The sequence below is a fragment of the Hippoglossus hippoglossus genome, chromosome 5, assembly GCF_009819705.1.
Source record: "Hippoglossus hippoglossus isolate fHipHip1 chromosome 5, fHipHip1.pri, whole genome shotgun sequence".
Lineage (NCBI taxonomy): Eukaryota > Metazoa > Chordata > Actinopteri > Pleuronectiformes > Pleuronectidae > Hippoglossus > Hippoglossus hippoglossus.
In genome coordinates this window covers 4,309,339-4,331,753 of record NC_047155.1, presented here as the reverse complement: position 1 = coordinate 4,331,753, position 22,415 = coordinate 4,309,339, and the positions used below count along the sequence as shown (strand labels likewise).

The following is a 22,415-nucleotide window of genomic DNA, read 5'->3' as shown; positions in this document are numbered from 1 at the left end:
TCTTGTTTTCCACTCACTCCGTGTACTGGAACATTCTGTGAGATTTGCCAACACTGCTAAATCTGTTGATGTGCCACTCCCCTGTTCCGAAAAGAGGGACAGTTCTGTGTAAAAGAGGAACTAGCGTTGCGCAACAGTAACCAGCGACAGGGTGTGGATCAGAGCTAGTAATGAACAAAGTGTTCCAGTAAGTGGGCGGGTCAAATATCAAAACGTATATAAGGAGAGAATTAGCAAGAATGGAGGTTTTGTATTTTCGGCGGCCGTGCTGACCGGTGAAGTCTCTTCCCAGATACAGACGAGAGAAAGAGAATGCTGTCTTCTCTTATCTTAGAGAAAGTCTCTACAGAGTAGATCTACAGCTTAGAATTATTATTCTGGGGAGTTAAAATCTCAACATAGAGACAAGCCGATGGAGCTGTGGATTGCGACATTACTCTGTTGACACTTTTGCCTGCTCTACCACGCAAGTCTTGGATTTATAAAGAGGACTTTTGGACTTTGTACTGAGTTTGGAGTTTTCAACAGAATTCAGACTTTTGGTAGGAAAAGACACGCGTCTTCGGCCGAGCCGCCGCTCTCTCCAAATTTCATAATGTTTTCCTCCTTTTACAGCATTTACTCATCTTTATCTTTTATATTTTACCCTTTACTTTCAAAAATGTTATATTAGATTTTAATCAACGCCCTATGCTTTGCCCCTGCTAAATGTTTGCAATAAATATACAATAAAAGACAATTCGAAAAGTTGTGGACATTGCCTTTATGCTCTCAGTGTGACAGTAAACTGATTACTGTGGTGATTTTTAACAACTTACTGATTCTTTAAATAAACAATTTTTGAACAGATCCTTGGGGCTTACAAAGGAACTAAACAATTTCATAGCAACTTCCAAGTGCACGGATTATAAGAGGAGAGCTTCCGTTAACAGGCGTGACTGAAAGACTATTTTTTTCTCACATGGCTATTAGGAATTAATACTTTTTCAGTAGAAGCAGGGTAGACACTTGGATGGAGTTTAAAATGAATGTTTAGTTATATGAATTTATGTTTGCGCCTGTTCTCAAATAAAAGATATGGAAACCGGAGTGGTTTGTGTCTGGCTGTTGTTGGCAGGGTCCTCGCAGTGGTTGCTGCTCAGGCCCTAATAATACCAGTGGTAGTTGGGACTGCACATTCATCAAACACAAGTAGCAGCTGGGCTGTAAATGGTAACAGCTCAATATGTTAATTGTTGCTCTACAGCCAATTCAGACATAAGTAGGCATAAAATGTGTTAATCATGTTTAAATCAGGAATGTCAATCCAATTTAAATGTATTCCATATAAACTCACAAAATCCTTCTCTTCTCATACATTATCTGGACACGAGATAAAAAAGCATCCAGATTTGTATTTCTTGTATGCTATAAACACAAAGTCCAGCTGAGCCCTGTAGGTCATATATCATTTAGTTTCTTTCATGTTTGGCACAGGAATGGCACAGTGGGACCCTGGTTAGCACAGTCACCTCATAGCAACCTCGAACCTGCTGGCTGATCCGGGTCTTTCTATGTGGAGTTTGTGTGTTCTCCCCTTGCCATTCGAAAGATGTGCAGCTTGGGATCATTTGTGACTCGCAATTGGTGGTTGGTGGGAATGTGAGCATGGTTGTTATATGGACTGGATGGTCTATGATGGACTGGCATCCTCTCCAGAGTGTACCCTGCCTCTCAGCGGGAGTCAGCTTAGAATTATTATTCTGGGGAGTTAAAATCTCAACATAGAGACAAGCCGATGGAGCTGTGGATTGCGACATTACTCTGTTGACACTTTTGCCTGCTCTACCACGCAAGTCTTGGATTTATAAAGAGGACTTTTGGACTTTGTACTGAGTTTGGAGTTTTCAACAGAATTCAGACTTTTGGTAGGAAAAGACACGCGGCTTCGGCCGAGCCGCCGCTCTCTCCAAATTTCATAATGTTTTCCTCCTTTTACAGCATTTACTCATCTTTATCTTTTATATTTTACCCTTTACTTTCAAAAATGTTATATTAGATTTTAATCAACGCCCTATGCTTTGCCCCTGCTAAATGTTTGCAATAAATATACAATAAAAGACAATTCGAAAAGTTGTGGACATTGCCTTTATGCTCTCAGTGTGACAGTAAACTGATTACTGTGGTGATTTTTAACAACTTACTGATTCTTTAAATAAACAATTTTTGAACAGATCCTTGGGGCTTACAAAGGAACTAAACAATTATCATTTAGTTTCTTTCATGTTTGGCACAGGAATGGCACAGGAATGGCACAGGAATGGCACAGTGGGACCCTGGTTAGCACAGTCACCTCATAGCAACCTCGAACCTGCTGGCTGATCCGGGTCTTTCTATGTGGAGTTTGTGTGTTCTCCCCTTGCCATTCGAAAGATGTGCAGCTTGGGATCATTTGTGACTCGCAATTGGTGGTTGGTGGGAATGTGAGCATGGTTGTTATATGGACTGGATGGTCTATGATGGACTGGCATCCTCTCCAGAGTGTACCCTGCCTCTCAGCGGGAGCCAGCTGGGATTGGCCCCAGCCCCCCTGCGACCCTCAAAGGATTAGTGGTATAGATAATGGATGAATTGGCTGTGGTGCCGCACTAGAAACGTTTGACTCATGTGGAATTGTTGGACTGAAAACAATCTACGGCAAATGGAAGACAGAGTCTTGGGCCAGATATCCACTGTCCAAACCAGAAGACTAAAAATATTGACCAATCACCTCTGAGGCCAATTTGTCATCGGACAATAGCTGATGGGTTCAAGTTTATCTTCTCATTTATAGATATACTGTGGGATCAAGCGAACAAGAGGGTTGTCTTTACGCAATTTCAAGTTACTAAACATAAGGCTGTGTTTATGCACTACAGCAGTTCAGAGTACCCCTGTTCTTGGAGTCTCTGGGTGGGGTCCTGGAAAGGGTTCTACCTTCTGTGCTGGAAAATGGTCAATTGATGTCTCTGGGTTCGGAGTGAGTTGGTGCCCCAAGAGAAAGAGAGTAAGTACCTTGGAACTTGTTCACTGGTGAGGGGAGGATCGAGCGGGGGATGGTCAGATGATTGGTGTGGTGTCAGCAATAATATGGGAGTTGTACCAGACTGTAGTTGGGAAGAGGGAGCTGAGCTGGAAGGCATAACTGTCTAATCTGCCGATCTTTCAAACAGCCAGAATGGGCTATCTCCATAGTGTGGCAGTGTGAGGAGCTCTGAGAGCCTGAAGTGCAGTTGCTGCTCCTTTGATTCAAAGGAGCCAGTTGAGGCTGACCTGGCATCTGTTTACGATGCCTCCTGGGCTCTGTTCAGAACTCACTAGAGAGATCATTTATCCAACTGATCTGGGAACACAAGCATCTTGCTGGTTGTTAGATTTTTTGTGTCGTGGTAAAAGTCGACTCCCTTGCAGTTTTTGCCTGTCTGTCAGGATCCCTGCTGCCTCAACACAGTGATGCCATTTCACAGTGTTGATTCACACAGTACTGCAAGGTTTTAAATTGTGGGTCTGACCAGGTAATGAAATTCAACCAGATGGCAAAAAAAACAGGATCTTGTATGTCAATCTGAATATGCAGCAAAGACGGCCCTGTTTGTTAATTTAACTAAACTTAAACATTTGGATCAGAAGAGCAGCATATATTTACCATTTGTGAATTTAAATATGCTGTTGAGTGTCTAGAGATATACTTAAACCCCTTTTAAACAGGGATCCTGCAGTATTTTCCAGACTTTGCTCATCTCTGGTTCCCTGATGGTGGATTGAGGTAGCCTCTCAAATGCTCTGAGAGCAGCCATGTTCCTCTTCATTTTCAAGATCCTCTTTAAGACACATATCTTCTTAAGAGCACCTACTCTTCTGACACCCTAACTAGCACTAAGTGTGCACTTTCAGTACATTTCTCTACCTCATCTCCCACACTTTGTCTTATTCAACACTTTCCGCACTTCTAAAAGGTCTCCTACTGCACTAAAGCTTTAGCGTTGTCCCGCAGTTTGTCACTTTGGATAAAAGCGTTTGCCAAATGAGTAAATGTGAATAGAAGAATCCCTTTCATTATGCTAACTTTGCTTGTTTACACTGAACCCAACAAGGCAGGCTTACTGCTCCCTCAGTGTGTGATTTTTAGATAAGATGCTGCTGTTCTGGAAAAAGAAGTTTGACACGTAACACGACATTAAAACACACCTGGAAAAAAAGTGAACCTATACTTAATCTTGTGTGATGGAAATTTGACCTGGTGAGACTTCTGAAATAAAGAGATTCGAGACTTATAGTCTTTTAAGAGGATTTTATTCCTTGCAAGGAAGGTCAGACAGTCATACAGTGTGCGATGAGCATTCTGCAGAGGGAATGACAAACAGTTGCAGGCGTATGCTTTTTATGTTGATACAATGAAGAAATGTGTCTGTGTGTGTGTGTGAACTATGTGTGCGAACTGAGTGAATAGTTAAATCCCAGGAGATAAGACACAAACACCTGCTGAAGGCCTCCTCGAGGTCTTGGTGGTGAAGACGAGCATTCTGCAGATATGTGGCTCTGAGTTTCACACAGAGAAATAGTATGCACAAGCAGAGATAATACAAGCGTGGTATATTGGTAACATTTTCCATTACACTTGTCTAGTAGACAAGTTGAATTCTGAAGTTTAGAAGAAAAATAGAAACCAAGATGATCCTTTTTCAGATTTTTTTATTTGCAATTATTATTCATTCAGTTTCTGACACATAACAGATTTGTGATAGGGCTGATCTGTACTTTGGTCCATGTCCTCCCTGTTGACGTGGAGGAGGAAGGGTTTAAGACCTATGTTGTAACCAGCCACCAGGGAGCGATCAAGATATTTTGGCTTCACTTTTGGAAGCCATCATGTCATTCGTCTTCAGACAGTCTAACCTGAAAGCCCACTATTTCCTAAAACATTGTTGTATTAGCCATATGTATATACAGTATGTATGTATATAATAAAGCAAATGAGATTTATGTTTAAATCTTCACGATATTGTACCAAAAGCAGCTAATGTGCTAGCCTGACAGTAACTCTTCTGAGTAGACACACAAACACACAACATGCAAAACATCAACACATATCAACAAAACCACCATCACCAACAGATCTCTGTCTATGTGAAGACACCATGGTAACGTCCAGTCCGTCCCTCGGGTTAATCCGTCAGTCATTAACTTTCCGAACTCGTCGGCAGAACGTCCAATTGTGTTCCACAGTGTTTTCATTGGCTCGTTCACTCATGTGGTGAACACGTGTGTTGCGTATTGCGAAACCCTGGAAAATAACAAGACACAAATCAGTCATCATATAAGTGATAATTTTACTTTAAACCATGACGTGGAAAATGCTGAATTAATGTAACAAATCAGCTCTTGAACATGTCAGACTTACTGACCTCTATGAATTGTTTAATGTTGTCCACAAGCTAAAACTGTCTCATTTCTAAGTGTTGATATCGACATCGAAGCAGCGTTTTCTGTCGAGATCATTTCTACACACCCTGTCTTATTTTAACTGTCATGCAGGTGCAGCAGAGCCAAGTGCTAAAGGACCGGCTGAAGTGGAGTGTATATCAGGAAGTATGGTGATAAACAAATTCACATCCAGCCCATCACATCACTGGTCTCATTGATAGACTGTATATAAAGATGGACGATGTGTCTCCCCTCCCCCCCCCCACTATCCAGAAATGAAGCCACAATATCCCAGACATGTCCACTGCCATCTTGTGCGTATGGACCCAGAGTCTGTGCCGTAGCCATCAGTGGATGGAGCTGAGGTAGCGATGGTCCACCCAGTACCAGTTTAGACCAATCACGAGTCAGTCTCAGCTGTCAATCATAATGTTTCATCCCATTTTTATAGCACCAAAAAAAAAAAAAACACTTGAACAAACATCAGTGTGGTAAGAACTACCTAAAATGACAGAAACCATATTAAAAGAAAAACTTAATGTGGTCTTTGGCTTTTTGGTTTGGTCCATGCCCCATCTGCTAACATGGAGGAGGCAGGTTTATTACCTTTACTGCAGCCAGCCTTCACTTTTGAGGAGCTGTCATGTCGTCCATCTTTAAAACACAATCTATGATCTAATTGCTCTAAAACATAATGATGCTTGTCAACAGCTCAACAAATAAAAAGAAGATTCTCTCGGAAGTCATATTGTTGTCTGAATGGTTGAGAGCATCACAACACACACACACACACACACACACACGCGCACGCACGCACGTGCACGCACACACACGCACACACACGCACACGCACGCACGCCAGGGGCAGACAGTGTGGTTTTTCATTTCACTTCTCGAACCAGATGCCTCACATTTATCAGTAAATGTGTTTCCTGTTGCCACCACATAGCTGCAGGGATTTAATGAATGGAAGGATAATATAGTATAAAGCAGCTGTGGACAACGGATACTGTTGTTTATAGATAAATACAGGTATTTTATATTTACTGACATTCCTGATTTAAATACCATAAACACATTTTATGCCAAATTTGTATGTTTAAATTGGTTGTAGAGCAACAATTTACATATGAAGCATTATTCTGTTATTGTTGCACATCTGCTCTGTCTCTTGTTGATAAAATAACCAAAGTGGCAGCAGACGTCTGCTAAGTCCAAGACAAATTTTCCTCCAAAATACCCGGCCTCATTTTAATGCACTTCCCACCTGGACAAAATAGCACACCCACACACCCACACCCCGAAAGTGAGATAAAAGCCACGTACAGCTTTGGAGATGAAGTCGAGCAGGTGGACACGCAGGCTGACTTCCTGTTGGTGGTCACATGGTCCGAAGGTGAAGGACACCTGGTAGTCTCTGGTGTCCATCATGTGTTTGTTCCACTTTGTGAAACTGCTGGAGATGGACTGCAACACTGCATGGACCTGAAGAAGGACAGGGAGTGATCAAAATATATTTAAGTAATTATTAATATTGTTTTATTGGTGTTGCTGTTCTAATAAAAATGATTTGTATCTTTTAAGCCGTATATTATAAAATTACATATATTAAATTGTTTATACTCAAACAGAAACTCTCAATCAACATTAGCCTTTCCTACTTTGCTTAAGGTTATTAGCATGTGACAGATTATTATTATTATTATAATAAGGTGTAATAACTGTGAACAAACTTGTAATATTTACTCAACACAATATGAGACAAGCCTGACCATCCTGTTCCCACTGACCTTGGTGGTGATGGTGAGTTGCGTGATGATGACTGCAACGGGGTTGGAGTATTTAGACAGTTTCCTGGTGCTGGACAGTTCCACTACCTCCTCATAAGAGTCAGTGGGGTAGGGCAGCCCGGGTCTGGGGTCTCCCAGGCAGTGGAGCAGGGGCTCGATCTGATAGAAGTCAGCCTCCTTCCTGAGCAGCGCCGTCTCCTTGAAGTCGCACGGCAGCGTGAGCTCCGACGTCCGCAGGAAGTTGAGGATGTAGCTGAAACAGCAGAAAGAGACAGGATCAGTCCGGACTGCTGAGCTGATGAGTCTGTAAAACTCTGAGCTGTCAGTTGACGTCGGGACAGGAGGGGAGAGAGAGCTGCTGTTCATTCACACAGATACTAACTCTATCAGGGTGGGAAAAGTTTGTTTTGGATTTCCTGAAAGTTTAGTTGACTCGTGTGTTAAAGAATAATGTGAGTGTTGTTCTGTCAACAAATCCTATGAAAAAAACAAAAGGATGCGTCTGTCTCTTCATACTTCTTCACTTCACTTCCTTACTACGCATGTGGCTTCAAACCTGAGCTAAAGTTCCAACTGACGATAAAAATCTATAAAAAGTAGCTTAGAAATATATAGTTTGCATTGTACATGTGGTGATTGTAGATATATCCTGATATAAAGATATATCCTGTAATGGACTCAGGAAGGCCTCCGGTGATGAGCCTCATCAGAATGGCAAGGGTTTCCAATCTAACATTTATTGTGGTAGTTTGGTAACATGCTAACACTCATTAACATTTAGCATGTCATACTGTAAATGTGAATATTTAGTTTACCAGCTAGGTGTAGATTTACTTTTTCCAAAATGTATCGCCCCACCACACTCGCACTCACACACACACACACACACACACACACACACACACACACCGAAACAGTGGACCGTCCCGGTCGATGAAATAGTTTCCATGGGAGTCCTTCACTGTGGGGAAGTCTCCGCTGAACATGGCTCCCAACATGGACTCTGGATAACGCTGCAGCGTGGACATAGTCACGCTGTACATACAACCGCCCACGTTCAGAGTCACTGGCGCCCCCATCTGGAGAAAACAGGAAAAACAGACAGCCGCTTACTGATTGGGTATTTTGTCACGACGTAGAGCTTCACTGATTGGTTCCTATCACACAAACCTCTTCCCTGAAGATAACAATAGACATTAGCCTCGGCTACCAGTGTAGAACACGACATTAATAAATCAATGAAAAGCTTTTTCTTCTGTTGTCTTTGCTAACAGCTGTTGTGCAGTTAAACTCTACATTTTACAACTATTTACTTGCATGGGAGACAACCTATTATTTGAGCAATCAGTAATACTTCAGCATTTAACCACCAAATGCTTCCCGTGTACACAGGCAAGTGCCGCCAAAGGAAAGGTGAGTGGTCACGTGATGCATGTTTTCAGGTGTGTTAGTATGGATGGGAATTGAAACTGATACAGAGCCAAAACGTTTGTGTGGACGGAGTTTGAAAATATGGTATCATGGATGTAGCCTCAGCTTCGACTACCAAGAAATACAGAAGTACCAGAATAAATAAATTAATAAAAAAAGCCTCTGTTATGTTTCAAACTTCAAACATTGTTCAAAGTCTGATCGACAGAAAGCAGCAGTTCGGGAAAATGTCTGCAGCAGAGACAAACACGCACCATGTGACCCAGGTCTCCATTCTCCATCTGCAGCCCTGGAGTGACACACAGCCTGTGTTGGTTCTCTTCAGGTCAAACTGTCCAGAAGACGTTTTTCCACCAACACCTGCAACGAGAGGACGGAGGGCTTGAGAATTGGTTACCATGGTGATGCGCAGCCAGCGGATGCAGCAGTGTTGCCGTGGCCCAGACATCATACGGCTGATTAGTCTTGCGTTCCATGATGTCCCGATGTGTCCACACAGCGGCGGCCAGTGAGAAACAGGAGGCCAGAGCAGTCGACCCCCTTTTCTCAGAAGCAGATTCAAAACAGATGAATGAAGCTTCCTGTGGCTGATGAATGAACCGAACACAGCATGTTAATGAGCTGTGGCTACAACGTGCACCGGCTGTGTGTTAGAAGGCTGAGGAACTGTAGGTGCTTTTATCCCTCATTCATCAACAGTTCAAACAGCGGATCAAACCCAATGCAGCAAACAATTCATAGCCTATTGCATAAAATGTCTTAGAAAGTTGTGAAATAAATGGCATCCGGGGTTTTCTCAGAGCCTTTGATGATATCTTCAATGTGCTTGTTTTGTCAACAGTCCAAAAGATTTAAAATGTGCAGTCACATACACATCAGGTTTCAGATCAACCCACAGATTCTCAAATCTAAATCATGGAGAAGCAGCTTTTATCGACTACGCGGCTGGAACCAACTGCCTGATGGTCTTTTGCTGTGCTCATGATCCTATGACCTGCTTGTAAAGCACTTTGGAACTGGGATTTCTGCTCTATATATATAGTATATATTATTATTATCTCTCCTGTTTTACTTAACCTCTTCTATTCTACTATATTTGACCTTTTATTTTGCTTGAAACTGATTTCAAACTGTGCGTTTTAAACGGTTTTCTTTTCATTTAGTCTCTGCACTGAACCCTGAATCCACCTGTGTCTGACTTCAGGGAATCAAACTGTGAACCGTGGAGCCGCAGGTTGTTGGTGCAGCGCCGAGCTGCGTCACACAGTAAACACGTGTCCATTGTTTGTCTTCATTCAGGCATCGATGTGAAAAGCAGCTGATGAGCTGATGTTCCTCTGTGTGCATCATTAGCAGCTGCTAGCTAGCCAATTAGCATGACGCGTCACAGAAGAGACACAGCGTCAGTGGGAAACGTGAATTCATAAAAAATTAAAATCTCACCTCTGATCCATCGCTGCTTGAGCAGGGTTCAGCCGCAGGAGACACTGAGCTGAGCCTCAGCAGCGGCAGCCATGATGATTCGTTTATTTACACTGATTCGCAGGAAGCAGGGGGAGCTTTTCAAAATAAGAGTTATTTAAAGCTTGGGATCATAGACTGTAAACAAAAGAGCTTGGGATAATAAAGTAGAATATTAAAATAATAAGGTCTATTGAAATAAAGACTATCTATCTATCTATCTATCTATCTATCTATCTATCCATCTATCTATCTATCTATCTATTTATCTATTTATCTATCCATCTATCTGCCTGTCTATCTATCCATCCATCTAGTTTCTATCGATCAGTAACAGTCATAATTTATTCATGATTATAATTAAATTCAACATGAGGATCTGAATGATTGATTTATTTTATTCAACCGTCATCTTAACTCCGGGATACATTGAGGGTGAGGCCTGATTTACAATGTAGTCGTGTACAGAAAATAAACAAAACATTAGAGAAAACACAAATATTAAATATATCAAAATATATTAAAAAGCTTGACGCAACTGTAAGCTTTAGTTAACAAAGTGTTAGCATTGAGTATTTATACACACTTTCAAGTATTCATAGAATCATGCTTAGCTGTGCAAACCTATAGGTAATAATCTAAACCGTGATCAAACACATGATCTCATTGAAACAGGAACATGTGGAGTTTGAAATATGTCAAACTAGAACACGTCGTCTGCACAAACTACATCTACCTCCCGTCACCAGGGGGCAGCAGCTGCAGCGTCGCATTCAACAGGAACCGGAAGCCGTTTTGTTTATACGCGGTTACGTCCTGTTGGTCTCAGCATCTGTATTTTGCGTCTGTTGCGGTGAAACTTCTGCGTTAAACTCCGCGTCCGTCGCGTTCTGGGGTCAAACGGACGCGGACGCACGTGTCCCCGAGGCCGACGGGTTCCACGGAGACGCGCCGGAAGTCCCGCTGCTCGCCTGTAGCATTAGCATGTCGCATTAGCCTGGAGCGATGACCGCGGACAGAGTTTTTCTCTCTGCGTATCTCGACTGTTGACTCAACCCGGAGATCCTCGTCATGTCGAGCGAGACCGCGACCGCGACGAACCCGGAGGAGAACGGCCCCTCGTCCGACCCGAACGAGCACGACTACGCTCACTCCGTGGACAGCGGCTCTGCTCCCGCGGAGGCGCCCTCCTTCTCCGGTACACCAGCGGGTGACAGCGGAGTCACTGCGGGGGAAGGCTTCACTGCCCCGGCCGAGCAGGAGCAGGGCACCCCGCTGCAGCCCGCTGCCTCTCTGCCGGTAGAGCTTCCCGAACCGGCCGTGGGTGCGGAGGTGGACTGTCCCGTGGGGAACTATGTGGAAGCGACCTCTCTCCTGGCCCAGACCGCCTCCCCGGCCCCGCAGCGCGGCAGCCGCCGGCGGAGCGTCTGGCCGGAGGACAGCAACTGCTCCTGCTGCAAGTCTCTGTTCGAGCGCCACGGCCGCAGCTTCAACCGCCGGGCGGTGCACACCTTCACCTCCCCGGAGACCGTGCACTGGGTCTTCCCGGACACGGTGGTGCAAGACCGGTCCTTCCTCTGCGAGACATGTGCGCAGGTCATCCGGAGCAAATGCAAACGCAAACAAGTCGGGAAGCGGTCAGTGTGGCTGAAACCACCGGACACCAAACAGGTAGATGGGGGTGTGTGTGTGTGTGTGAGAGAGAGAGAGAGAGAGAGAGTGAGAGAGAGAGAGAGAGAGAGAGAGTGACAGAGTGTGTGTGTGTGTGTGTGTGATGATGACGTTTCTGCCACATTTTCCCCAGATTGTTGATCTATTCAATGACAATCTCATGACAAAACTAAGGAGAACATTTCCAGATTCCTGAAAGTCATTTAAAGAAAACAATCTGGGGTTTTTAAATGTTTCCAAACTCTATTTCCTTTTCAAAACGTAAATAGTCCGAAGTTGTATCTTTTTGCTTGATGCAACACAAGTGTCATTATGTCCAGAAAGACAAAATACCTGAAACATCATCATGTGCTTGGTGACAGCAGTCAGACGGCAGAGACAAGAAGAAGAAAGGCCGCAGGATGGGGAAGAAGAGCAAAGCGGCGCAGCTGGTGAGCAAGTCCTGCTACAAGGCGGCTTTCAAGATGCTCTGGTCTGCTAAAGGCGCCCGCAAGCCCATGATGGACTTCTGGTGTAAACAGCTGAAAGAGGAGGTGAGGACGGACACTCCTGTCATTCAGGATAAATCGCTTTAGTCTTCATAACAAGCACGTTTTTATTTGCTGTGTATTCCCTGTTGCGGTGCAGATGAAGTTACTGTCGCGGCAGACAGGTAGCCCCTTTCATCACAAGGTGTCGAGCAGGAAGCCGCTGTCTTCCTTCCCCTGGCGCCGGTGTCTGAACTGGGCCCAGGAGAAAGCTCCACTCGTCACCACCTGCCTCCGCTCGCTGTTCCCTGACCTCAACGCCCTCGCCAAGAGCAGCCAGTAAGTTACGTTCGAGCTCTGAATAAGGAATTCTGCTGATGGCTCATTACCTTTTTTAATATTATCTACTTGAACTTCATCATAGGCCTGTGAATCTAAATCTGAGCAGATGTGGGTTGTCGGTCTGATGAGCATCTGTTCTTCTTTTGTGCGGTAGCCTGCTGTCGGAGGAGCAGGCGCAGACACTTCTGGAGCGCCGCGCTGTGGTGGCGCTCTCCATCCCACTTTTCACTCGGAACATCTGGAAGAACAACTTCCTGCAGGCTGCTCTGGGGGCGGAGCTCCGTCTGCAGGGCTGCTCCGGCGCCGCTCTCGATGCCCTCAACACCATGGGACTGTGTCAAAACAAGGACACGGTCAGGCTACTGCTGCACAGGCTCCGGAACGGCAAGAAGACAGTGAGTATCATGATCAGCGGTTCTGGTAGTGCAAAGAAAAAGAGCTAAAAGAGACGTCAGTAAAACTCTGAATTCAAATGAATTATAATGTTGCTCTGTTTTCTGTTACAGATTAAATGTGTCAATACTTTTCTAGGAACTTTATTCAAGGTCTTATTTCTGAAGTTTGTGTGTGTTTTTGTTTTTGTCAGTCAACACAAAATGGACGACAAAGGACGAGGTTGATGCAAGAACAGATGAAAGGTGAACAGATGTCAGATGTGGAGGAAGACGATATCGAAGAGGAGGAGGAGGAAGAGGAGGATGAAGAAGAAGAAGATGATGATGAGGAGGAGGAGGAGGCGGAGGAAGAAGAAGTGGAAGAGGAGGCGGAACTAGAATTGGCAGTGGAGCAGGAAGAGGTGCCGGATGGAGTGCCACAGGAAGAGGGGGAGGGGGAGGAGGAGGAGGAGGATCAAGCAGCAGAGGAAAAAGAGGAGAAGAAGAGGAGGAGGAGGAAGAAGGCGAAGAAGCAGAGGAAGGAAGAGAAGAGGAAGGAGAGAGGCAAACGAAAGGCAAAGCAGAGAGAGGAGGAGGAGGATGAGGAGGATGATGAGGATGAAGATGAAGCGTCGGAGCAGAAGAAGAGGAGGGTGGTGGTGGTGAGGCTCGGCCTGCTGAAGGGACATTCAGAGGTTGGACGATCCGACCTATCAGCTCCCTAAGACTTTGTAGGCCCCACCCATGAACTCAACATGCCACACCCACAACCAGACAGCACGAGAGGCTCCGCCCTCACCTCTATTCATTTTCTTATTAAATCTCTTCTTTATTTCATCGTTAAATTAAACCCAACCATATTACAAAACATCTTCATCCTCAAAATTATGATTCAGTGTTTTGACTGTTGCCTGAACAACTCGATAGATTGAGTCTGAACCATCAACCGAGGACAAATTATAATAACATAATAGCTTTGGTTTAAATAAATTATAGTTTTTAACATTTTGTTCAACTATTTGTAAACTCAGCCAATCAATTATCTCTTTGTATCATTTCCTGGTTTCCTAAAACCAGTACTTTTATTTTCAATAATGTTTCCTGGTTGTGTTTTCCTTTGATTTAAAGCCTCTGGTGGGGGAACACGGCTCCACTTGAAGAGTAAGTGTAAAAAGTATGAGGGGGTTAATTCCCCCCCCCCGGCTTATCGTCATGGAGACTGAATTCACTTTGAGTAAAGCCACCAGCCACTGATGAGTCTGTAAATGTTCAAATATCTGTTCAGAAGTGATCTTCCAGATGTTTCTCCAGCTGCTGGATGATTCAAGTTATGGGGAAGTAAAAACTGTTTTGTTTTCTAATCCTTATTCAGGTGGATTTTTCTTTTTTTTATTACCGATGAGAGCAGCTCTCTCAGTTCAGAGTTCGACTCTGATGTGAAGTAAAGGAGCAGCAACTGTTTTCTGGTGGATTCTGAACACTGGAAGCCTCAGACTGTTTGTGATCACAATCTGAAGTTGTGTGTTTCTTGTTTGAAAAGTTTCTGAGCTGAGTCGATGTACAGACGAGTTAAAGACCTGAGATTTATACTTTTATTTTTATGTTTACTGTTCGTGAACTGAACAGATTCAAAGCTTCCGAACCAGTTTGAATCCGACTGTAAATAAAGATGGACGACATGTCAGCTCCCCACAAGTCAAGCCAAAGCGTCTGGATCAACGGAAGTACAGGTCATAAACCCCGCCTCCTCCATGTTAGGGGATGGGACACGGATCAAACTAACAAGTCAATGTACATGTTGAATAAAATTTTCTGAAATGTGGTTTGTGTCATTTTAGGTAGTTTTTAATTAAACTGATGTACGTTTAAGTGCAGACGTTTCTGATAAGTTAGTCATTTATTTGTTGCTAACGAAAACGAAAGAATTCTCTGGAGGTGTTCTTAAGATAATGTGTTCACAAGGCAAACAAGGGCTTGAGGTCACAGTGACCTTGACCTTTAATCTCCAAATTCTAATCAGGTCATTCTTTGAGTCCGAGTGAATGTTTGTTCCAGATGTGATGAAATTCCCTTTGTGTGTTTGTGATGCATCACGTTCACAAGGTCTTAACCTTTGACCTCCAACATTTTATCAGTTCACGTTTGTTCAGAATTTGAACACATTCTCTCAAGGTGTGCTTGAGATACCGTGTTCACAAGAAGACAGATAATCAGTGAACATGAAGCCTAAAGCATAAAACACATTTTCCCTTAACAGATCACCAGTGAATTGCAGGGTTGACTATTAGAAACCCCTACTCTCACATTCACACCTAGTTTCATTAACCTAACCCCAGTCTGCATGTGTTCAGACTGGGAGGAACCAGTGCACCGGCAGACACGGGGAGAACATCCCCAAATATAAATGACGTGAGAGACTGAGGCAGCGTGAAGGACAAAGGTTTTTATTTCTGTAACAGTAATTTACAGCAACAAAAACATCCACAGAGCTGCTGCAGCTACAATAAATAATCCTGACCACGCTCCACCTCCAGTGATCGGCTGGGTCATTCTTCTTCACTGCTGCTTTCAAAGACTGAGTTAAGTGTCGGTATAATTAAGTAAGTAGACTGAGTATGTGGATTTGGTGGTTGGAAACATACGAGTGTGAATTCACAACAAAAGAACTGAGCAGGGAACTTGGTCCCTCTGGAGGGCTGAGGAAATTAAGTTCACACATTTATTCTGACCCTGGCAGCTCTCAGACCTGTACACTGATCAAATCCTCACCTTTTTTATGCTCACTCAGCAGTTTGTTGTCACCAAATGTCACAGAAATACAGTTTTAAAATCTATAGGATAAAGCTACGTTTATTTTGAAGAGGGAGAAGTGGACAGAGCAACCAGAGCCCCACGCAGAGTTCAGTTAAGTCTGTACATGAGTAACAGAAGTGATGACTTGACCGAACTCTTGTGTGTCAGCAGCTCTGGGTGCAGGTTGAACAGCTGTGCGTTTCATCGATCAACATCTGGCTGGAAACTAAACAGTCGGGAGAAGATTTTAAAGAGCGTTTGACTGTATTTACACAAGGTTTAAATATTTGACCAATGTCTGTGTGAGCAAGACAAAGAGGATTCTGGTAGGGTTGTCCTCTGTGTGTGTGTGTGTGTCTCTCAGATGTTGAGGGTCTTTTTGACAGAGAAGATGATGTCTTTGATCTGCGGCAGACTGTTGTCCTCTAGGATTTTGGCGTAGGGCATCGGGATGTCGACTCCCGTCACTCTGGTGGCTGGAGCGTCCAGGTAGTTGAAAGCAGGACCTGCAAACATGCACAGGAGGTTAAAATAGAAAATACATGTTCCCACTGTTAAATCTGCAGGCGTAAACAAAAGGTAGTGGTAAGAAGTCTCAGACTTCAGCATGACTGTTAAACTGCCGTCAACATCTGTGACAATCCCCCCCCCCCCCAGGGCTTCAAGTGTTTACTGGACACACGTAAACATTCAGAATCAAATAGTACTGAGGAGGAGGAGGAGGAGGAGGAGGAGGAGTAGTACATATATCAGTTTCATAGGTTGTTTAAAACGAGATATCCAGGTTTAAAGTTCACCGACAGATCAGAACACAGATGTGGGATTATGATCACCTTCCATGATCCTGGCGCAGATCTCTGCTCCGACGCCGAACTGAGGCCAGCCGCCTTCCACCGTCACCAGATGGTTAGTCTTCATCACACTGGTCTCAATACTATCGATATCCATAGGACGGATGGTCCGCATGTTGATCACCTGACAAACACACACAGAGGAAGAGGTTAACCCACCGCTGAGCACAGGTAACCTGTGTCAGCCATCAACTGTTTTGTTCCTCTACCTCACACTCTATTCCCTCCTTGGCGAGGACGGCAGCGGCGTCGAGACAGAAACTGACGTATCGAGAGTGAGAAACCAATGTGACGTGAGTCCCTGAAGCACACAGGAGAAGAACAGAGTTTAGAAACAAGATAATGTCCAGATAATCGACAAAAGAAAATACGAGTTAGGGTCCATTTCCATCCACTATTGTTGTATAAATATTAGGAGTTGTTGTTTTATATATTTAACACTTAGACAAACTGATGCATTTCACCTTCCGGACGCCAATTTCAGCGAATCAGGACAGCATGAGTCTCACCTTGTCTCTCGACTTTGGCCTTGCCGATGGGAATGGTGAAGTCTTTGGATTGTGACTCCTCCGACATCTCGAAGGCAACACCATACATCAGCTCGTTCTCCAGGAACACCACTGTAACACACACACACACACACACACACATTGAGGCACAGTTACAGCTAAAACATATCAAAAGAATCTAAGTACAAACTTGAGCTTATAATGCGTTTGTATAAAATGAGGAGAAAGTTAAAAAAGCTGTTGAAAGGAAGGAACTGGAGGAAGGGAACACCCCCGACAAAAGATCGGCTCTCACCGGGGTTGTCGTCTCTGATGGCTGCTTTCATGAGACCTCTGGCATCTTCTGCGTTCCAGGGACTAACAACTTTCAGACCAGGACAGTGAGCGTACCTGCACGGAGAAGACAATCACAATGAAAACACTACTCCTTCTGTTACTTCAAGTACTACTTTTACAAAGGATATTATTGTCTCAGGCTGATTTCATGAAAGTGACTTCAGTTAAGATCTGAATCCAATAGAAAATCTTTGGGAAATTTGCAGTGTTAATTCAGCTGCAACATGCAGCTTCACCACTAGATGTCACTAAATCCCACTCACTGAACCTTTAAGTTTTATCAAAGCTACAAGAGTGAAAATGAACGCACCAGGCAGCGAAGCACTGCGAGTGCTGTGCAGCGACACCCGCCGACGCTCCGTTGGGTCCCCTGAAGACGATGGGCACCGACTGCCGACCGGCTGACATGTAGTTGGTCTTTGCTGCAGAGTTGATGACCTGGTCGATGGCTTGCATGGAGAAGTTAAAGGTCATGAACTCACAGATGGGTCTGAGGCCGGCCTGCAGGGGGCGACAGATAAATATCAATAAGTGCTGACAAATAACGTTATAAATTCACTCGCTGTAATAATCGTGTGTATTGACTGAACTCACCATGGCAGCTCCCACTGCAATACCAGTGAAGCCTATCTGTGTCGCAGAGATAGAGAAGGAGAATGTTAATTCCCTGTGTGTTTCCAGTGTTTTCATCACAAACAAAACAAACTCGAAAAGAGCCAAATTCATTTTTCAGGTTTATTTACAACAGAAAACAAGTGGTCGAGCGTCGAGTGTCTCACCTCGGAGATCGGAGTGTCGATGATACGTTTGTCTCCGTATTTCTTCCACAGACCTCTGCTCACCTACACACACATTTTAAGGCTTTATTAGACCTTCGGCACAACAGAACTAAAGTATGTCGTTCCTGTTGAACCATTTTCATGGACCTCATCGTGCTCTGACGAGGGTCCACTCACCTTGTAGGCTCCGTCATACTGAGCCACCTCTTCACCCATCAGGAACACCCGCTCGTCCCTCTCCAGCTCCTCGTCCATCGCCTGGTTGAGGGCATCACGGACGTTCATCTGATAACAAACAGCAGCAGCAGGAGAGTTATCAATATCCTGAAACCACTTTCTGATAACAGCACTTACAGAGATAGGCGGATAGAGGGATAGATAAAAAATACTTTGTCTAGATATTGTCGAGGCAGAAATTTGTCTTTGCTCACATGTGCAAAAGGTGCTATACAAGTTTCGTTAAAAACATATCACATCCAAACAGACAGATTTAAAAGAAACTCACTTAAGAATTGCAGAGTTGAAGTAAAAGGCTGAGAAAAAACTCAATTAAAGAACAATAATATATAAGAAAATTAGAAACTTAAATGAGGAAAATGTAACCTTAAATCCTAATATGCAAAGGTAAGTGCGTTTCTATTTAGGTTGTGCAAACTCTCAAATATGAAAAAGAGTCAAATGTGACCTTAAAAACTAAAAAGAATATTGTGCAAAGGCAACAATGTGTTGGTCAGTTGTGTGAAAAAACACTAAAATGAAGTGACAACAAACACACAAGGTCAAAACCAAACATATTGTGCATAGGGGCTAATGACCAGTAACAAACAGCCTGAATATGGGTTGGTATGGTCTGGACTCCCAGTATGAAGCCCATAGAAAAGCAGGAGAAGTCTATGTGTGAACACAGCAGGTGACCCCCCCGCCCCCAAACTGGATTCTGCAAGTGAGTGGGGGGTTGATGACGCTTCTAAAACGCGACAGGTGCAAAAATGAAACAAACAAAAAGTGGAGTCACACACGTAGAAGACGCTGACGACCGTGTCGGGGTGTCGTCAAGTTAAAACATCACTTCCTGTCTGTCTGCTCCACCTCTCCATGAGTAATACACAGGATCTGTTGCTGTTATGCATGTGTGAAAACAAAACTCTGGATAAACTCTGTAGCCAATTCACCAGACTTTACCCGCAGGTCATGTCTGAAAACCCAGATAAAGACAGGAACATCCTACAGTAGAAACATGGTGCTGCAACATGGCAGCCTCCAGGGAAGAGGACCCACTTTTGATGTAGATATAAAGGCTCATTCTAAAGTAACCAAAACCCAATTAACCTCAGTTCCAGGTGATCGTATACAAATGAAAACAGTATGAATCGCTGTCTGCTGATAAATCCTTCCCACTGGACCTTTAACGATCTCATTTACAGCAGGTTTTGTGGGTTTTTAAAGACACGTTTATCAGCTTTGACATCCGCTTGTCAGCCCTGGAAACGGAGCCTGGACACGCAGGCTGGAGGTTTTGGAGGTGACCACGGTTTGATCCACATTGTCCGACGTTGCGCTGACATTGAAATCTCGCTCCTGAGGAAACAAGTGTCACCAGGAGGCTAAACCCCCCCCCCCCAACCCCACACCAGGTTCAGGGATGAACTCAAACACCCGGAGAACCAGGGGGTCGACACGGTGACACCGGACAGGGAGGACATTCACTTTCACCGGATACAACCTGTCCACAGGTGGTATTTGTCATTGAGCCACGCAGTTTAAACATCATGGGGAATATATAAAGTGTGTTAGCTGAGGGGCTAACGTTAGCCTGTTAGCTGCTAACTGACCTGCACCGCGGCCGGGACGCTCCGGTGAAAGGCCCGCAGAGTGGACACGGTTCCCTGGGGAGAGAGACACACACACACGGACAGTCAGCAGCTCGTCCTGTGGATTAAAGTGCAGCATGGAGACGGTAAAGCGGGTTTCAGACCTTTGCGGAGCGCAGAAAACACTTCACGGACGCCGCCATCTTCACCCTGTCCTCTGCTGGAGAGAAGGCGGGGACTCGGCTGAGGTCGGCGCGTTTCCTACCAATCAGCGCCGCGCATCGGTTGTCGGTCGGCCCGCGTCACGTCAGTCAGCCAATCGCAGCGGTTCAGCGTCGAAGGGGGCGGGAGGAAGCGCGAGAGGAAAACCCAAGGACATAGTCAAGAGGTATGGAGGACAAAACCTGCCATTCAATAAATATATTATATTATATTATATATGTTTAACAAATGTAAGGATGTATATAAGTAAATGTTATTTTATCACAGAATTTTACTCCACAATTTATTCTTCAGTCATAGAACTACATGCAATAACTTTAGTAATTCCATATCTTACACAAATATTCATTTTTGGTACATTTTATTACTGAATTTTAAAATAATATTGAATTAGTAAAATTCATCATTCAGTCATACAACTAAATGTATTTACTAAACTAATTACATGGCTTACACAAATACATATTTTAATACATGTTGTAACTGAATTTTAAAAGCGACATTTCATTAGCGTCATCGGGTTTGCAATAAATAAAAAACTCAGTCGCTATTTTCCTGAACCGCTTTTTAATCAATGTTCATTTGGTAGATGCAGTTATAAGTTCATCACAGCAGGCTTACTGGAGTTCTAACTTCAGTATGGATGAACACGTTCATTGTACAGCTGCAATAGATGTAGAGGAGATATTTTAAGACATTGGGAAAGAACTTGATAACATTGTGTGACAGTTGTCAATAACCTGGACACTGCAGTGGTTTTAATAACAACTTGCTTGTGAACCAGCTCTGGGACTGAGTTCATCCTGCAAGTTGTTCTCATGAACACAAACACACCTCTGGACTTGTCTCCCACCTCTCACGGGTAAAGTGCTGCAGAGAAACATTCTGACACAATTTAATGACCTTTCAAGACGTGAAGACCATCGCATTGGACCGGATTGCACAGAATAGCAAAAACAAATGATTTCAGCACAGAGCGCTCATTCAAAACGCTCCGAGTGCTTAAAGTTAGTGATCAGAGTCTTCAGGCTGCAGGAGTCACCTGAGCTCAGGACAAACACTTTAGCACACAGAATGAGCAGAGTGAAATTTGAGAATTTGAGAATTAGTGAGATATATTTTTTGCTCTCATATTTGTCAGGTAAGCATAAGCCTATAGCTAGAAGCTATAAAAACTGATCTTTCCTTTTTTCTGACGTTTTATAGACTAAATGAAAATAATAATCAGTGGTAATAATCTGTTTAAACATGGAGACATCCTGTGTGTTAAAGTGTTTATATCCTCACCAGACAGAGCTTCACACATACAGATGATCTGATGTCAAATCATATTATACTGTGACATGCAATACTTTTACAAAAAACAGATTTAAACAGGCACAAGGATCCATATGGCACAATAAAACAAAAATAATCTCAGCTGTGACGACAACAAACAATAAAACACAACAGAAGAAAAACAAAAATATCAGGAATCCCCACAAGGGTCTGAAATCAAATCCTGAAATGAAAGTAAACTGAGTTCTGTGGAGGGTAAATGTTAAAGACACCAGAGTTAGTGGACGGTGTTTCCCAAACAAAACAACTTGTATTTCTGTGTCTGCAGGTTTGACTTAAGCAACTTAAACTTCTCTGATCACAAAGGCAACTGATTTCCTTCTTTCCAGGCGGCTGAAAGCTGAAGAAGTCGCATTAGGAAAAGTTGTGCTTCAACCGACAGCTCTCAAATCTCTGATGTCTGAACGTCTGCACTGTCCAAACTAAACTTTGGTGCAATTCACATGCTCATCAGGTTTAAATTGACGAGTCTTTTTCCATCGCACCTTCATTTTATTTTTATTGATAAATAAACCTTTGTCTAATTTTCACTCAGGTTTTCTAGCAAACTGAAAGTGCACAGTGAAGGTGGTTGGAAACGCTTTTACTGTAATTGGCAGCATCACGATTATCTGTTTTTTTTTGCTGCTCTTTGTTTTGTGCGACACTTTGAGTGCACGTTCGGTCTAAAAGAGCGATTACGTTGTTCAGAACAAATCTACATCTGACCAATCAGGTTGCTTCATGCTCACTGAGCGGATCAACACAAAGTGGAGTCTGGGCTGAAGAACTCACACGATCCTGAACTGACTGTGCAGA

General features: G+C 43.7%; 3 protein-coding genes across 5 annotated transcripts; 1 reads left to right on the top strand and 2 right to left on the bottom strand.

The window, feature by feature from the left end:
- Positions 1-4,295: 4,295 nt before the first annotated feature.
- On the bottom strand, positions 4,296-10,235 carry kctd6a (potassium channel tetramerization domain containing 6a). 2 transcript variants are annotated; one of them, XM_034584476.1, is made up of 6 exons: positions 10,107-10,205; positions 8,918-9,023; positions 8,142-8,311; positions 7,233-7,485; positions 6,769-6,927; positions 4,296-5,302 (listed from the first exon to the last, which is right to left on the bottom strand). In XM_034584476.1, the coding sequence occupies exons 2-6, from the start codon at positions 8,942-8,944 to the stop codon at positions 5,192-5,194; spliced, it is 720 nt and encodes a 239-aa protein (XP_034440367.1). In that variant the 5' UTR covers positions 8,945-9,023; positions 10,107-10,205; the 3' UTR covers positions 4,296-5,191. The 2 variants fall into 2 exon arrangements, with proteins under 2 accessions (XP_034440367.1, XP_034440368.1); XM_034584477.1 differs by lacking the exon at positions 4,296-5,302 and adding an exon at positions 6,516-6,601 and having other exon boundaries at positions 6,736-6,927; positions 10,107-10,235.
- Positions 10,236-10,886: 651 nt separating this feature from the next.
- Positions 10,887-14,800, top strand: LOC117760973. Of its 2 annotated transcripts, none has more exons than XM_034584458.1 (6): positions 10,887-11,795; positions 12,158-12,328; positions 12,423-12,601; positions 12,759-12,999; positions 13,191-14,145; positions 14,219-14,800. In XM_034584458.1, exons 1-5 carry the CDS (start codon positions 11,196-11,198, stop codon positions 13,701-13,703), a joined length of 1,704 nt encoding a protein of 567 aa, XP_034440349.1. In that variant the 5' UTR covers positions 10,887-11,195; the 3' UTR covers positions 13,704-14,145; positions 14,219-14,800. The 2 variants fall into 2 exon arrangements, with proteins under 2 accessions (XP_034440349.1, XP_034440350.1); XM_034584459.1 differs by having other exon boundaries at positions 10,896-11,795; positions 12,161-12,328.
- Positions 14,801-15,406: 606 nt separating this feature from the next.
- On the bottom strand, positions 15,407-20,319 carry pdhb (pyruvate dehydrogenase E1 subunit beta). The gene is made up of 11 exons (XM_034584465.1): positions 20,222-20,319; positions 20,079-20,132; positions 18,424-18,531; positions 18,247-18,309; positions 18,062-18,097; positions 17,778-17,968; positions 17,427-17,521; positions 17,132-17,242; positions 16,832-16,923; positions 16,605-16,746; positions 15,407-16,277 (listed from the first exon to the last, which is right to left on the bottom strand). The coding sequence occupies exons 1-11, from the start codon at positions 20,258-20,260 to the stop codon at positions 16,132-16,134; spliced, it is 1,077 nt and encodes a 358-aa protein (XP_034440356.1). The 5' UTR covers positions 20,261-20,319; the 3' UTR covers positions 15,407-16,131.
- Between the last annotated feature and the right edge of the window lie 2,096 nt (positions 20,320-22,415).